Source organism: Bacillus rossius, chromosome 15 (assembly GCF_032445375.1).
Source record: "Bacillus rossius redtenbacheri isolate Brsri chromosome 15, Brsri_v3, whole genome shotgun sequence".
In the NCBI taxonomy this organism is placed as follows: domain Eukaryota; kingdom Metazoa; phylum Arthropoda; class Insecta; order Phasmatodea; family Bacillidae; genus Bacillus; species Bacillus rossius.
The window spans coordinates 108034-124360 of NC_086342.1; the positions used below are offsets into that span (position 1 = coordinate 108034).

The 16327-nt window shown below is 36.9% G+C and overlaps 1 protein-coding gene across 2 annotated transcripts in view; it reads left to right on the forward strand.

Annotated features, from left to right (window-relative positions):
* The first annotated feature begins 504 nt into the window (after positions 1-504).
* The window catches only part of LOC134539195 (alpha-tocopherol transfer protein-like), a 42890-nt gene continuing 27067 nt past the window's right edge, over positions 505-16327 (forward strand). Inside the window, exons 1-2 of one of the 2 annotated variants that reach the window (XM_063380969.1) lie at positions 505-596; positions 5685-5956. In XM_063380969.1, the coding sequence (XP_063237039.1) occupies positions 5878-5956 (79 nt within the window). In that variant the 5' untranslated portion in view covers positions 505-596; positions 5685-5877. Of the gene's footprint in view, positions 597-5684; positions 5957-16327 lie in introns of those variants that run through there. The other variant, XM_063380968.1, reaches the window with a different exon arrangement.

The window sequence follows — 16327 nt, forward strand, 5'->3', positions numbered from 1 at the left end:
ACCCTATCACCAGGGTGACGTTCTGTTCAGGAGAATTTTTTGCCCCAACTATAAAATATGTAGGAACAAAAAATGTCACATTACACATCATTTTGACAGGACTTTATTGCAATTTAATTAGGCAGTACGAAGTCTGCCGGGTAAGCTAGTGTATATATATATATATATATATATATTTATATATATATATACATTAATGCCACCCTGCATGGCCGTAAAAACAAATTTTTTGAGCATGTAGATATAAAATGTATTCTCACAAAAGGAAGACAGTAAACATTTAACACGCATGCATTAGTACGCAGGATATGGAAAATATTAAATAAAATGCTTCTTTTCTTACATATTATTTGACAGTTTTGTTTCCTGTCTTTACTGACTGAGGTTGGTAGCCCCTAAAAAGACCAGCCAATAAGGAACTGACGCCACATGGGAGTATCGTTCAATATTTGCTGTGGCCAGCAATGCAAGGGTTGACACACGAGGACAATGGCACTGTCCGACGCCACGGCTGGCTGTGATTGGTTGAGCCGCAGCACAGCTCGCAGCTGTGGGAACTGCAGAGGGGTGTCAGCCCCACTCGGCGTGACAATCAGGTTAGTCACGCCTGGCCGCCATCTTGCTTCACTCATCACTCAGGGAGCGGCAGTGTTCAACCAGTTCACTGTGGAGCAGAACATTTACTGCGTTTGCCAGTGTAATGCGTTAAAACATAGTAGCTGCATTCATGTTTTTTTTAATGTTCTATATGTTATACAATTAGTTGGTAACTTGATGAGCATGCACATGAAAAATTAAACCGAGAGTGCTGATTCGCAAAGCACTTCGAAAAACTATTATTGCCATTTCGAGCGGAAACGTGAGATGCTGCTAGTAACGCCCCGACAAGTCGCTCAAGTTTACTTTATTGATATAAATATGTAAATATCATTTCTAGTTGGTAGGTTTTTGTTTGAAAGTGGCTTTTTTTATAATTGTAGACAGCATTTTATTATCTTTTTATTTAGTCAGTTATAATTTATTGTAAAAAAGTTTTGTAAAATCTAAGTGTAAAATCTAGGAATAAAAATGAGGTTCTACCATAGCTAAATTTATGAAAAGGCCTGTATTTTTGAGCTGCTACACATGTGGCAAGGACGTGAGCACTTGGCTGCTACCATGTGGCAATTAAATTTTTTAAGGGGTCTTAAGCAACTTTTAGGTTAATTAAGCCTCTAGCATTTTTCTAGGAAAAAAAATTGGATGTTTGCTTAAAAGTTTGAATTTTTCTCTCGAAATATATAAATTTTTAGACATTTTGAGGATTTTTGAATGATTTTTGAGAAATTTTTATGGAAATATTCGCCACCATGACGTCACAAACCAAGATGGCGGACACCAACAACCCCAATCTGCGCTTGGAATCCAGGGCTCAGACATACCAATACATACTCATATCTATGTATTAAACACCATAAATTATTATTTACTAATTTCGTCTGAAATGTTTCATACGATCAACTATTTCTTCAAGGGATGGAAAACAACAGGAGTTGAAGGAAAAAAATTAAAAACTCCCTTAGAAATCACAATATTAAATCTCTTCAAATTGTTTGTAAACCTTATAAATATTACCTAAAACATTTGTTTGCAACAATTTCTGATACAATTATTATAAAACGGGGCTAAAATATGAAAATGAATTCATTACTTCCTTAGTAAGTACACCATCAAATCCAAATTGTTTGCAAATCTTACAAATTGTATCTAAAACTTTTGTCTGGAACAATTTTTGATAATAAAAATATATTATTGCAAGGGGTAAGAAATCCCTGTGGTATGAATAAGAAAATAAATAAAAGTTCACTACCATGTACGCTATTTTTGTTAAACTTTCTAAATATTGTCTAAAACTTTTGTTAAAATTAATTTTTATCTAACCAACTATTACTGCAAAGGGTGGAAATAACAAGGTTTGAAAGTATACTATCAAATCCGTTATAATTATTGTATGAATCCTAAACTTTATCTAAAACTTTAGCTGAAACAATTATTGCTGAAACGAATTAATACCATAAAAACAGGAGTAAAAAAAATATTATTTTATATTTTCTGTTGGCTCTTTTCTGTGAGCAGAACTGTTTTCAGACTTTAAATTATTTCAAAACAATTGACCTTTTTTATACACTGGCCTATTTGCCTACATAAATTAGTTCTATTTAGGCCTGTATATATTTTAAATATTAAGATTACGTGGGCAAAATTATTCGATAGTTTAATATTTAACCATATAAGCAGGTAAATATTTAAACAGGAAATTTTTAACTTTGAAGAAATAATTCTCTACTTTTGCTTGTGTTTTATGGCCGAACTCTATAAGAATGATTAAGTGAATATGGTTTGATTAGGTATTTGTTGCACAGAATAATTTTAAAAATATCGTACAAAAATACTTTTCTTTAATTTAGTAAATTTCAGAACTACGAAACAATCTTTCAAGTGTTCTAAGTGTTTTCTAAGGTATTTTAAACTAGGTTGTATTCATTTACATACTTTTTTTTCGATTACTTGTTTCTATCCTATTTTTAATTGTAATTATATATTTATGTTGTAAATCAATTAAGTTTTTATATGTTTTATTCCTAACTGATTTCACATGGCGATATTCTCCTCCAGATCTGGTAATAACGTCATTTCGTACTTCAGTAACAAATCAAATAACAATAATATTATTATGAATGTTAATACCAAGCGCTGTTCCTAAATGATAAAGCTATCTTCTAAAATTATATCAAAATTGTGCCATTATGTTTTATTCAATAATGAAAACAATTTCAATAAATTGGTGGCGTTATTCCATGATCTTCCCTATATAAAACTATATGAGAGGTATGGGGGCGAAGTCCTAACGAGCGAAAGCGTTATTTATTCTATAAAGACTCGCATTGTGGTTTTTGTAATTGCGATAGCTGGAGTCAGACAACACTCGAGTCACATCACCAGCAAAGTTACAGACGCCGTGTTAGGTCCCGGTAACTCCCCAAAACTAACTCGAGCTAAGTGCACTGGTCGAGAGAGCTGTTGTCCGTGCCTATGTAACTGTGCCGACTCCCTCCACGACCATGTAGCTGCCGGAGAACCAGTTGACCTTTCATTACCTGCGTCGACCGGGACATTGTGCAACGGCTGCTAGAGCTGACCACGAGGTTTCTAACTCGTTCGCTCGGAGCAGGCCGAGTCGATAGTGCTCACGTCTGGCGTCTGGCGTCTGGCCTGCTGTCCAGTCACGATGAAGTCTCTGGAGCTTCTCTGCCTCCACACGCTTGTCCAACATGCAGGTGTTTGCTTGCCATTCTATGTGACTAGCGACCCTAACATCGCTTTTAATATTCAAAAATATAAAATATATAATTTTATATTAACTTGTATTAAAAATATGACACAATATTGCAAAAAAAAAAAAAATTCTGTTCATCCGATCGCTACCAAAATTCACAGGATCACCCGCTGGGCTAATCAGAAGATTGCCTGAAATTTTCATCAAAATCGGTCCAGTAGTTTCGTAGTCCATAGTGAACATACGTACTCACACACACACACACACACATATATATATAACCTATATTTGAGAAAAATAATCATCTCATTCAGAGAAAGTTCTCTATTCGTCATTTATTCCCCTAAAATTAATTGACATGGGGTCTTATAACTCAATGTCAAGCAGAAAATAGTTGAAAGGCCAGTAAATAATGGTTATTAATAAAAAAATTAATAAACTGTCGTAGTTTTCGAGTTATTGGACATTTTTGCACAAGTTTTTAAATCACCAACCTGCATCAAATTATTAGATACTGTGACTAAATGTTATGCTACGCAATCATAAATAACCCTACTATTCATTAACAATTCAAAATAAAATAAAAAATGTTATTTTTGTGAAAAAAAAGGGGGAAGCGAGGAATTTCATTGCGCGACTTATTTGGCAACCATTTTAAATAGGGTTATACTATATACTATTAAAAAACTGAAGTTTGTCTGTTTGAGGTCGACGCAAGAACTAGTGGACCGATTTTAATGAAACATGTTGTGTTTAAAAGCGTATGATTATAGAAGTAAAAACTGGCGTAGCTATACTTTATCTTTCTGCGATGACGGGAGCAGGAGATTTAACAATAAAACTAATTTTTTTAATTTTTTTCACGACCAAGTGCAACAACTACAATGTGTGCTCCCATTCCAAGTTCATTCCTATTGAAGAGGGTCAGTTCTGAGTGGTCCTTGCACTGGATGCCACGTGGGCGGGCCTGAAATATATCTAACCAATCTCGCCATTTCATTGATGATGCTTTCTTTGTGTCCATAGCTACGGGCTTTTGCATTGTTTTGATACCTTCTAACGGCTGTCACGACGAGGAGGGCGTGAGACTGTTCTGTCCGCGGACTGCCGCAGCGAAGCACGGGTACTCCGGTATAGTTCTCGGGTGTCACTGACACGTGCAAGAGCATTGTGACTCAACTAGTTGGGCCTAAGAGGCCCTGTCCTGTGGCATTTCCTTCAACGTGTTTGCGTACAATATGCTCCAAACAGGCCTACATTGCCTCCGCGCCCCTCTTGTGATCGGTGACCAAAGATGTTTCGCAGATTAAAAATAATACGACTTGCGTTCCTTCAAACAGTTGTCTTCAAGTAGGTTGTTTGAGGGCTCCTCACAACGAGGGAGACTGCGTTACGTAACGGGACACACGCCACGCTGGTCGGCGCTGGTTGACACAGGAACTCTGAGGAGTGTACCGCACATGGTGCACTTGAAGCAGTCCCAGGCCCATGCGCTCACAGGATTCCAGCCCGGCTCGAGGCGACAGCGACTGAGACAGACGTGTCGGCCAACTGGCTCCAGAGGCAGTGGCGGCAAGCTCGCTGATTGGCGGACACCGCTCCTACGTCACAGGGGGGCTCGACCCCAAATTGTATTACTATTTAGTTTTATTTTGGAGCATTTATTATTGTTTACTTCAATACCTAAACCCATATGTAAAACTATTCTTTCATCAAAGTTGTATAAACTATTAAAGTTTAGTATTTGAGACAATGAATTGATAATTTAAAATACCAATCTCTGACATGCATCCTTTCTTTGTGCAATAGTCCCTCCCCTCCCCTTGACAAGTGTATTCACATCTCGGCTCTGTGGAAAATGTCACAGAAAACTTTGAGGTTTTCTGTCGTCCTTTTATTATGATTATAAAGCCTATTGCTTAAGTTGATTAAATTAATTTTTTATTAAATATAGCCTTGTAAATGTAACAAATAATATAAACTAATGATTGTGATGATATTTGAATGTATTAAAAATAATATTTTCCCAATGATAGAAATGTAGGTTTAAAGAGAAGCCTACTTACTACTACGTGTTTTACGTGTTTCACATGATAAACTTAATCTCTATTGTAATATTTGAAGACGTAGGCAGAAAATCTTTTTTTAATTACAATTAAAGATAGAGAAGACATGTATATGTGTGATTAGACGTGTATAAAACCGATTAGACGTAGATAAAACAATTAGACTATCCTTTGATCCCTGTATTTTAACTCGCGATAATATGACAATAATTTTACCTGTTACAATTTTCTAATACATCTGTGAGTACATTTCGACCGTTAACCTGTGGAAATGTATTTGAAAGTAGTTGTGGTATTCGCAGTGTGTTTAGCGGAGCGAACAGCAGTCTCCCCAGGGACCGCCCGGCCCGGCCCGAGGTAACCGATTAGGCACGCCTGTCGCCGCGGCGAGGGGCGGTCGCGGCTTCATGAAGTGTCGCGGCGACAAAGCCCCGTCCTCGCAGCAGGCTGGCAACACTGAGCCACGAGTGCTGACTGGCGACCTGCGCGGCAGGAATGTGTCGTCACAAGGCAGTGAGCGCGCGACCCGCAGAGCCGCCGCATGTTCCACGCTGCGGCCGACACCTTGCCTCAGGTAACACGCTCTTCTCTCGCCTCGCGCTCGGACACCTTTACTATCTCATGTACTCATCTCCAAGAGTCGCCGACCGGCTTTTTTTTAACTGTTTCAAATCCAAAAACTATGAAGTCAGGAACGTCACCAACCTTTATGAACTCAGTTTGTTGCAATGAAAAAGCTCTTTTAAAGCCCTTTTTCGCGAGTTGTGTTTGAATGGTCGAGCTACTGGCTAGGAGCTGTAGGCCTTGCACTGCTGCCAATAGGCCTCGCCAGTCTCCTACCGCCTCAAGGTACAAGCAAGCTGGCGCTATTGAGGTCAAAGACCAGACCTGGCCCCGCTCCAAGCCACTCAATTAGCCCGCATCTCAGCGCCGTGCAAGCGGCGGCCCTATCATCGCACTAATACGACGTAAAACATCACCTCCTTAACTAGCACGTCTCCTCGCTTCCTAGCCTGTTCGCCTCATCGCCCCTCGTCTTCCCACCTCCTTCCTCTCGTCACTCGCCTCCCACCACATCCTCACACCTCCTTATCGCGTCCTCCCTCTTCATCACTTGCCTTCCACTTCCCTACTCCGGCGATGTTCGTTACTCTGTTGTTCTGCTAGTCCCGAGAAATCAATAATACCACCTTTTTAAACAGAATTATAGATAGGGTTTAAAAGGGTAAATTATTTTACCATTTTCCCTTAAAATTAACACTTTTCGTTTATTTATCACGCTCGGAATTATTTTAAAGAATTCTTCGTTAAAATCTACGAGTTTAGTATTGTAAGTTTATTTGTAACACGAGTACACATGAACTTGCTAGTGAACGAGGTTAGATGTTTATGCATCACCGACGAGCCCTGTAAAACCAGCCCACACTCATCCAAGCCTTATACGGATTCGAATCCGTAGCTACTCACAACGAGGTCGGCTCCACACGTCGGCAGAGACACCAGACATTTCATTTTCCGCAATTAATATATTTTTAGCTTGATGAAAGGTAGGCTCTTTTCTAGGCGCTCCATACACGATCAGTAATATTGCTCAGTGTTATAATTGCACTATATTATTGACCGTGTAGAGGAAGTAGTGAAGTATTATTTAAGACTAGCTGCCCGACCCGGCTTCGCACGGCTATAAGTACTAATGGGAAAAAATTAAGCCACATCTCCCATTTACAGTAATGGTAAATTAAAAAAATTTAGTGAAAATTTATTACAATGCTGTATAATGTACCGGAGAGAAAATTAATAGCACCGATGGTTTCCCGACTCGTGCACGCAAAGTACAACTGATGTACCCGTACTTCGCTACGGCAGTCTACAGGCAGATCACTCTTGCGCCGCTCATTATACATGCCCCTCCTTGTGGGTACGCCACTGCAGCGCGATGCCCGTTGCCATGGAGACGCAGAAGCCATGAACAATGCAAAATCCTGTTCTCATGCAGACAAAGTACTCACTGTTGCCTGGTTTTAACCACCCATGGGATCTAATTTTCGGAAAATGTCATCCTGCGTAACATAAGGAACATTACTGTGAAGTTTAAAGTCTGTAAAATATATATGCTTGAAAAAAGGGCAATTTTTGATATTTAAAGTACCCGCCAAAATTTCAACGGTGATGAGGACTGCACTAACAATGAAATAGTCGTTGCCATAGAGACGAATGAAGCACCAACAAAGCAACAGCCGTTGCCATGGTGATTTCCTACCAAAAACTGGAAATTTTGATATATTACGCCCCTGAAACTCCCCTTGGGATCGGATTTCCGCAGAATCCGTTCTTAGTGAGCGTCTACATCACAAAATGAGTAACTATGCTAAATTTCAAGTCAATCGGGTGTATAGTTTTAGAGATCTCGTGATGAGTGAGTCAGTGAGTGGTATTTTATCCCCTTGGGGGTAGAATTAATCAAAATCCTTTCTTAGCGGATGCCTACGTCATAACATCTACCTGCATGCCAAATTTCATCCCGATCCGTCCAGTGGTTTGGGCTGTGCGTTGATAGATCACTATGTCAGTCAGTCACCTTTGAGTTATATATATTTAGATTGCACAATGACTGAACAAAGTTTTAGCATTGAATATATATATATATATATATACACATACATATATACATACACACACACTCAATGGTTTGAACGAGATTAAATTTTATCACGCAATAGTTATTAATTATATCGTGCATAGGGCATATTGAGCAACGTTTTTAGTCTACTGTTTGGAGCGACCCCGTCCTCATGCTAGTGATTTTTTGACAGCGAACAAGGCCAAATCTGCTTCAATTTTATTGACTCGACACGATTGTAATGTGCGTGAGCATGGTCGAGTCAATTAAAATTGTGTAATAAAATGATTTCCTAATTATACATATTGTAGGTGTATGCGCCTTAAACACGTCAATAAAAAATTACAAGTTTATAAATGCAGGCTAATAAGTTATGAGTTAAACTTAATATTATTTGCATGGTCTTTAAATGTTTCTTTCAGTTCATACGTTATGTTTTAAACACTTATCCTAGTAATTCTTTTCTTCAAATATATGCGAATTACCTTTATTAGAATTAATACTATAATGGTAATTTTTAGTTATTTAATACTATTTTCCTTAAAACAAGCCCATTGATATCATTAATACATCTGTGCAATTTCCCATGAGATAAGACGGCGTGCTGTAGGTGAAGCCGATTTTTTTACCTCGCCATCGCCATATGTCATGCCCGCAACATTAGGACCACGTCTCAGGGTGGTTAGTAAGTGTGAATTAGAATCTGTCACTTCCATGCAATACAAACTTTTAAAACTGTTTCCACAATGCAGACACTGCACTTCAGCCAATATTCAGGGCGTCTTACCAACATAGTGCAGTCCATGAAATGATAAAAAAAAAATGCTTCATTCGGTAACCCCTGGATTTAATTAACATTAGGTTATCATTTTGTACATCACGGCTTATTGAACCTCATTTTCTTACATTTTATTTCAGCAGTCCGCCTCTTTATCTGGAAAGTTAGGTGAGTAGCGAGCTGACGCTACCTTCGCGGTGAAGAACAGCAGTATGTGTGGCAAGGGGCCACAGAGCCTAGAGAACACTCAAGTGGAGCAGCGTGCCTGCAACACTGGCAACACAGCAACAGCCCCCGGGGTGGCGGGGGGTGGCGGAGTGTGTGGCGGTAATGGAGTGTGCTGAGTGCGGCGGCCGCAGCTGCCGGGACATTGTCATGGAGATGGCTCGAGTCGCCGGCCAATCACGGCCCGAGTCCAGCCCCCACCGCCTCCCCTTCGGCCCACTGCCCGCACACGGACTCTCACGGCGTTCCTCTGGCGTTAGTCTGTACGGCACTATTTACATTATCAACTCAAAACCTAACAAATAAAAATATTTGACAAACGTCAGTTGTGAGATAAGTATGACTAGCATATCAACCACTCATCAAATAAACCATGGAATAATGTAGGACATTGCCATCGCAGATCTTATGATACATGTATGAACATGCGTATGTATGCGCGGATCTGGAACTACGTAATGCAAGCTACTACAAACTGTATGAAGGCTGCATGCAAACACGAAGAAACACGACCCCTGCAGAAGCAGCGAAGAAGAAACCACAGGAGGGAGCGAATGGATGGACAAGGAGAGAACAATAAGAACATGAACAAGCAAACACTCGGGTGGCAAGCTGAGACAGTGCGTTGGAAGGTCAGTGATGAAAACCGACAGGAAGGAGGCTTCCTGTGACGTCACGGGCACTGGAGTCCCGGATGTCGACCTTCCTTCAGGAACACTTCTGACTGACGGTTGAGTTCAAATACCGCATTGCATAAATTAAACAGTCCTTTCGTACCAGTAACTTGGTTCACAGTGGTTCGAATTCATTAACAATGCTACATGCACAAGAATCCATTTATTAATATGTATTGATTGCGATTATCCAGTAATTAAATTAAATTTTAATTTTAAATTAACAATAAAGTTTAAGGAGCTGCTAATACGTATTATTGTTAAGAAAGTGTAACGTTTATTTATAGCGTGTTAGTGAATCATCAGCCTTACTGTTAACGAAGCTAACTATGAAAAGTATTGTTCAGTTACGAATTGATATTCCAGCTGTGTTCACTATCCCTTGTCTGCGAGTTGACTGATTCGCGGCCATGTCGTTTTCCCGTGTTCCTTTGCGCGACAACGAACCTGAATATGTACAGAACATTCGACAAAAACCGGGTTCCTGAGACTAGCTATCCAAAATTACAATATAAAAACAGAAGACTTAAAAAAAAAAAAAAAAAACAACACAGAATACAATTCAAACTCAACGAAAAAAAAATGCATTTTGAACGAAAAAAAATTAAAATGTTGAAAAATAAATAGATTTTTAAATTTTTAATTTATAATTAAACAGAAGAAAATATAACTTAATCTAAACACATTGGAAATTGAAATTTTTTACCTCTATCTCAAAATTATTATTTTTCAATCAATCAACCTTTCTTTTATTTTTATTTTTCTTCTGCTAATTTATAATTTGTCACGATAGATATCCATAAGCATTAACTGAAAATGTTGTTAAAGAGTTATGAAAATTTAAATAGTTACTTTCATAACCTTTGAAAACAAAATTAAACGCCAAAAAAATCAAATATCTAAATATTACCACAAAAAAATTTAAGTTAACTCAATAAAAATTAATTAAATTAGTTACATTAAAAAATGCAGGTTTTAAACTTGTTTTATTTGAAAGGTAGTTTCAGTTACATTATTAAGTTGTTTTAAAAAGCTTAATTTGTTTTACCAGAACTTTTTGTATCCATGAAATTATTTTATATTTAATATTTTCAGTTTTTGATTAATTTTGATACATACAATTTTTGAGAAGTTATGCTGCTGTAAACCTATCTTGGCTTTCGAGGCGGCGCACCGTCGAAGTGGTAGTTGTGCCGACGAATACCTCTGCGCTGGAGCATGCGCCTTTAGGACTCATTTGAGTTGGTGTTTCAGTGGCCGCGATAAACTCCAATCTAGGCACTTAATGCTGCTAAAGATATTAAAATGCAAAATTAAATGTTGGATGAAATAAAAACAACAAACTAAAGTTCTATCACAATCATGCACATAAACAAAAAGTAAAAAAAAATGTTTTATGACTTACGATTCACAGTTATTTCAGTAAAAGATTATCTCATACATGAAACCAGATAAGAACACATAATTTTCACTAATATTAAAAGGATTGAAACTATTGTATTTTACAAACTGTCAGATACAATATTAATGCAATTTTTTAAACTGTCCTATAATTTCTTACCCGAACACACTAGCATGCCGATGGTTTGCAGTGCCAGAGAACAGCGACCAGACAGACCTTGTTACATGCGCGGCTGCCACGCTCCCAATATACGAGCATCATTCAGTCAAACCTTTTCCGGTTTTTTTCCATATGCAATCTTGTAACAGTTTTATCAATATGTAATTACATATAATTTAATATGTATAAGTCTGTTTGATTAAATTCTAAACAAAGAAACGCGCAGACGAAATAATTGATAAAATAAATATACCTAAGCTGGCGAGAAGCTTTTAGACATAAATGACTGAAGTGGAAAAAGTTTTGCTTCATAACACCGAACCTTTAAGTATCACAACTTTTATTTTGTAATTTTGGGCCAAACAATTTAGGTATTTGTTCATACATATAATAATGTAGTTTGCAGCTGCATAACAGGTTAAATAACGTATTTTGAATACTTTAATAATTTACACCGCACTTACTATAATTTTCATTTACGACGAACATGAGGTTCAGCATGACTCTCTTTTGCGCAACAACACGAGAAAATGCAAATGTAAGCCTCAAAAACTTTAAAACCTAAAATTAGAGGACACGAACACTTGAAAGTCCGAGTATTTTGATATGTGGTTTCCTAAGGCCAGCAGTTACACTGTGCCAACATTCAGCTTTTTTATATATATAGATTAGAGTGGTTTTGAACTAATTTTATTTGGCTAGAAATTATTTCCACCAAGCAGCAAATCTGTTTGTCACCTGAGTTGTTTAATTTCAAGCCCCTAGCGTTGTTTCTGTTGACTATAGTCCATTCCGAGCGCATGACGAGACAGAATGACGACGAACGAACATCGGAAAGTGCTTGGAACAGCCTCATTTTTAAATGTTGTTGATGGAAAACGGAACGGATATCATGAGTTTTAAACGTTTTTGAAGGTCGAATCGATCTTAGCTGTTTTTGACAATTTGTTAGCGTGTTTCGTCGTCTCACGTAGCGACCGCAGTGAGCCCGCGAGCTCTGTCAGGTGGAGCGACGGCAGGCAGTCGGCATGTCAGCAGCCAGGCGGCCCTGCAGAGCTGTCAACACGTTTTGTCGCCTCTAGTGGCGTGTCGGGGCCTTTGAAGACGCGCACAAAGCCGCGAGCTCGGGGTGCCGCGCCACTTCACCACAATGGCATTACCCACAATGCCTGTTAGCGAGTTAACCCGCGGGCGACAGAGCGTGCGCGCTCAAGCGGAGATCTGTGCTGCCGCCGCGGCAGCGTCTCCAGAGACCTCGAGTCGCCTGGCCGGGCACAGCCGCTGCTCCCTCCAGTTCATCACTTGTGGTCCACGTGGATTGTCCACTTCTGAAACAATCACCACTGTATCGTTTACGGTTGAACGAGAGGATTCGAGGAATACCTTAAAACATATTTTTAATTATTTTAAAAAGCGATCTTGGAATCATAGCTTACAAAGTAATCCATCATTTGGAACCTTTCTTTATTTTTACTAAACAAGGAGCTAATATCAGGAACAACAGCTGCGTTAACGAAACTGCAGATATGCAACGGAACCGGGATCACCAATCACAGGACAGGACCCTGAATGCACTACGTACAGTGACTCTGGCTTCCCAGCATCTGAGGAGGAGAGCGATGGCGCGGTGATGCGTCGCTCGATCAACCAACCCGCCAAAACTGGCATTGCTTTGGGCGGAGTAATTTATTCAAACTGATTCACTGTCCGACAGTGCCAGAAAAAAAAGCCCTTTCAACTCCATCTACGGCTGAAGATAGATTTAGAGTTCCTATTTATTTTGGTACATTCTTAAAACTTCTAAAAAAATTCTTGAAACTTCATAAATATTCGTAAAACTTAATTTACAACATATATTCCAAAAAGGATCGCTCAAACATTTTCGCATATTCCATGTAGCAGAAATATTTCGATGTTTTGTGTTCAATGCATCCAGTATTTTCGCAGAATGTCTAAACCACATTTGATAAGAAGACGTGACCAAGATCTTGTAACTAGTGTGGGGCGGGCAGGCGGTTCTGTCGAGATGCTAGTGACAACTCCCATAAAGATAACATAGGCTGCTTCGTTTTATCCCACAAGTTAAGCACTAAACAATGTTTCAGTTATAAAAATTTTCAGACATTATTACGCTAATGTTTAGAAAATTTAAAAATTTCAATTATATTATATACTGTGCCTACTAACGAAGAAAAATAACCTATTTTTCCCACCTCTTGCAGTAATAGTTGGTGTTTTCAAGAATTATTTTGACAGACATTTTAGGTAATATTCAGAAGGCTTGCAATAAATGCGAACGAGTTTGATAGTGTACTTACTAAGGAAGTCGTGAATTTTTGTTGTGTGATAACTAAGCTGTCGTTATACGGCATTTATTAGGAGTAATTTCGTGAATGGAACGGATTCAAAGTTCACAAAACCAAAGGAAAACTTTATAGTATAACTTGTTAATAAATTTTAACTGGGTAGTATTGTTATAAAATTACTTATCGAATACCAGGTCGAAATCTGGGGTTTAGTTTTTTTTCCAAGTCGTTTTCGCTTTTATCGGAGCCGTTTCATTATATAGTTCAAATTGTCAAGCTGCAAATCGAATGATTCTATAGTCGACGCAGGTGCTCCGGCAGCGAATTCTATAGACGAGTGTGGAAACTACGTGTGATTCGCGTTCCGAAATGTAATTGATATCACAATTTGAGTATATTTTTCACACTTTGTATTATTTTAAAGGATGCAACATTAAATTTCGTGTCTGATTTTCGTATTATTAGTATTTGCAACATGAGAAAACGTGAAATGCTTTTTACCAAGGTTAGTTGTTACACAACACTCGTGACTACTGAAGGATAGGCTCACTTTTTTTTGCCTTAAACAGTTGTTTATTTTCACCCTTTGTAATAATAGTTGGTCTTAACAAAAATTTCTTTTGACAAAAATTTGAGATAATATTTAGAAGGCGTACAATAACTTTGGAAGGATTTTATAGTGTATAAATTAAAGAAGTTAGGATTTTTTGTGGTCAAACTCCTGTTTTTTCCAGCCCTTTGCAGTAATGTTTGGCTTATCAAAAATTGTTTTTTTAAAAAAGTTTTAAATAATATGTAGATGATTTACAACAAAATTTGATGGATTTGATAGTGTACCTACTGAGGAGGTTAAAGATTTTTTCTTTGTCCTTCAACCCTTAATTAATGCTTGGATGAATAAAAACATCTTCCTGTAAATATTTTTGATTAAGATAAGAAGTATTACATTTAATCGAACCGGATTTCATAGTAGCCTATGCCTAGTAATAAAGAATGAATGTTTATTGTATCTTAACCCTTGGTTTTTTAACTCTTAGTAGTAATAGTTGGACTTAGGTATAAAAATAGTTTCAGACAAATGATTTGATAATATTTAGAAAGTTTACATAAAATCAAAACGAATTTTTAGGGTTAATATTGAATGAGTTATGTATTTTTCGGTCCTTTAACCCCGGTTTCTCTTACCCTTGTAGTAATGAAGGTCATATCAAAAATTTCATAGACAAAAGTTTTTGGCATTATTCTTACGAGGTATAATACCATAAAACGGATGTGATTTTTCTCTTACTAAGAAAGTTACAGAAATTAGTTTTTTTGTTTTGTACAATTTTGCCATTAACGAACTTGAGATATTCCATCACTGAATTTTACGCGTCAGTTTGGAACACAGTTTTCGTGTCTTTAAATTTATGTGTTTATATACTCTTAAAATAATAATAGTTTTAGGGTCTATCAACCATGAAACGAAAATCTATGTAAAATATTTCTGTAAGTCGCACCATGGTAACGACTAAGTACAATAAGTAGTCTTTCTTCGAAATGTACCTAACAATAAAACTGTTCAAGGTAGAGTGTTTGTGCATTGCATAAAATTCTGAAGGAAAAAAAACCTATTGGAAATGGTTACTACAATTATTTGAAACTCAAAAATAATATATGTTTAAGAATTTTTGACTGTTGGATTTCTGTCTGTTTGTTTGCATCACACGAGAAGTACTTGAAGGATTTTGATTAAAATAATTGTATAAGTTATTTGTTTGGCTAACTTAAACATTAGGCTACATATAATTAAAGGGGGAAATATTGTTTTAAGATATATCTCAGAAGTTAATCAAGCATAGCAAAAAATACTGATTACAAAAAAAACACAAAAAATAACATACCTAATTTTAACCTTTTCCAAAATTCAGCCTTAAGGGATGACAAGGGGTTAAATATGGTTTTAAAATAAATAATAATATCTCCAAAGCTGATCAAGCATAAGAAACATAATAAACAGAAACCATTATTTTTACTTTCAAATCTACCCTTAAATTCAACACTGGTAAAATTTTAGGTAGACCTTTAGATAGTAAGTTGAGCTAAAATGTTATACAAGTTAACAATTAGTAATAAAGTCTTTCTTCATACACTTTTTATGGCATTATTCACCTGGAGCAAAAATATATTTTATGTCAGATAAAAGAAATTAGCAGAATTGTTGGAATCTCAGAAAGACACTCATGTAGAGAACACTTTGTTAAACTCAAGATAATTACATTACCATGTATTATTATTTTACATTGTTTGTTGTTTGTGAAGAATAATTTACAGAAATTTATCTTAAAACGTAGTGTACACAACCATAACACAATAAATAGATACTTAATTGATATTAATTATAATCAATTATCAAGACAGTTTAATTTTAATAATATAAGTGTAAAATGTTTTAACAGGTTACCTTTGAGTGCTAATCAGTGTCTTTCAATAAGTGTAGGCTAACTCTAGAACTATAGTTTAAATCTAAATCTTTGTATAGTATTGACGAATGGAATGATGTAAATTTAAGTGAAATTAAGTTTGAGTAAATTTAGGTGGAAAAGAGGTAAATATGACTTTAAGAAAAATAAATTTATATTTGAATCCGGTCAATCGTAAGAAAGATATTTGGTACCAATAATAAACATACGAAAGGTAAAATCCACAATTTAACCATTTGGCAAAATTCAGTTCCTAAGGGGTCAAAAAGGAATAAATATGCTTTCAAGATAAATAAATATATCTCCGAATTCAATCAAG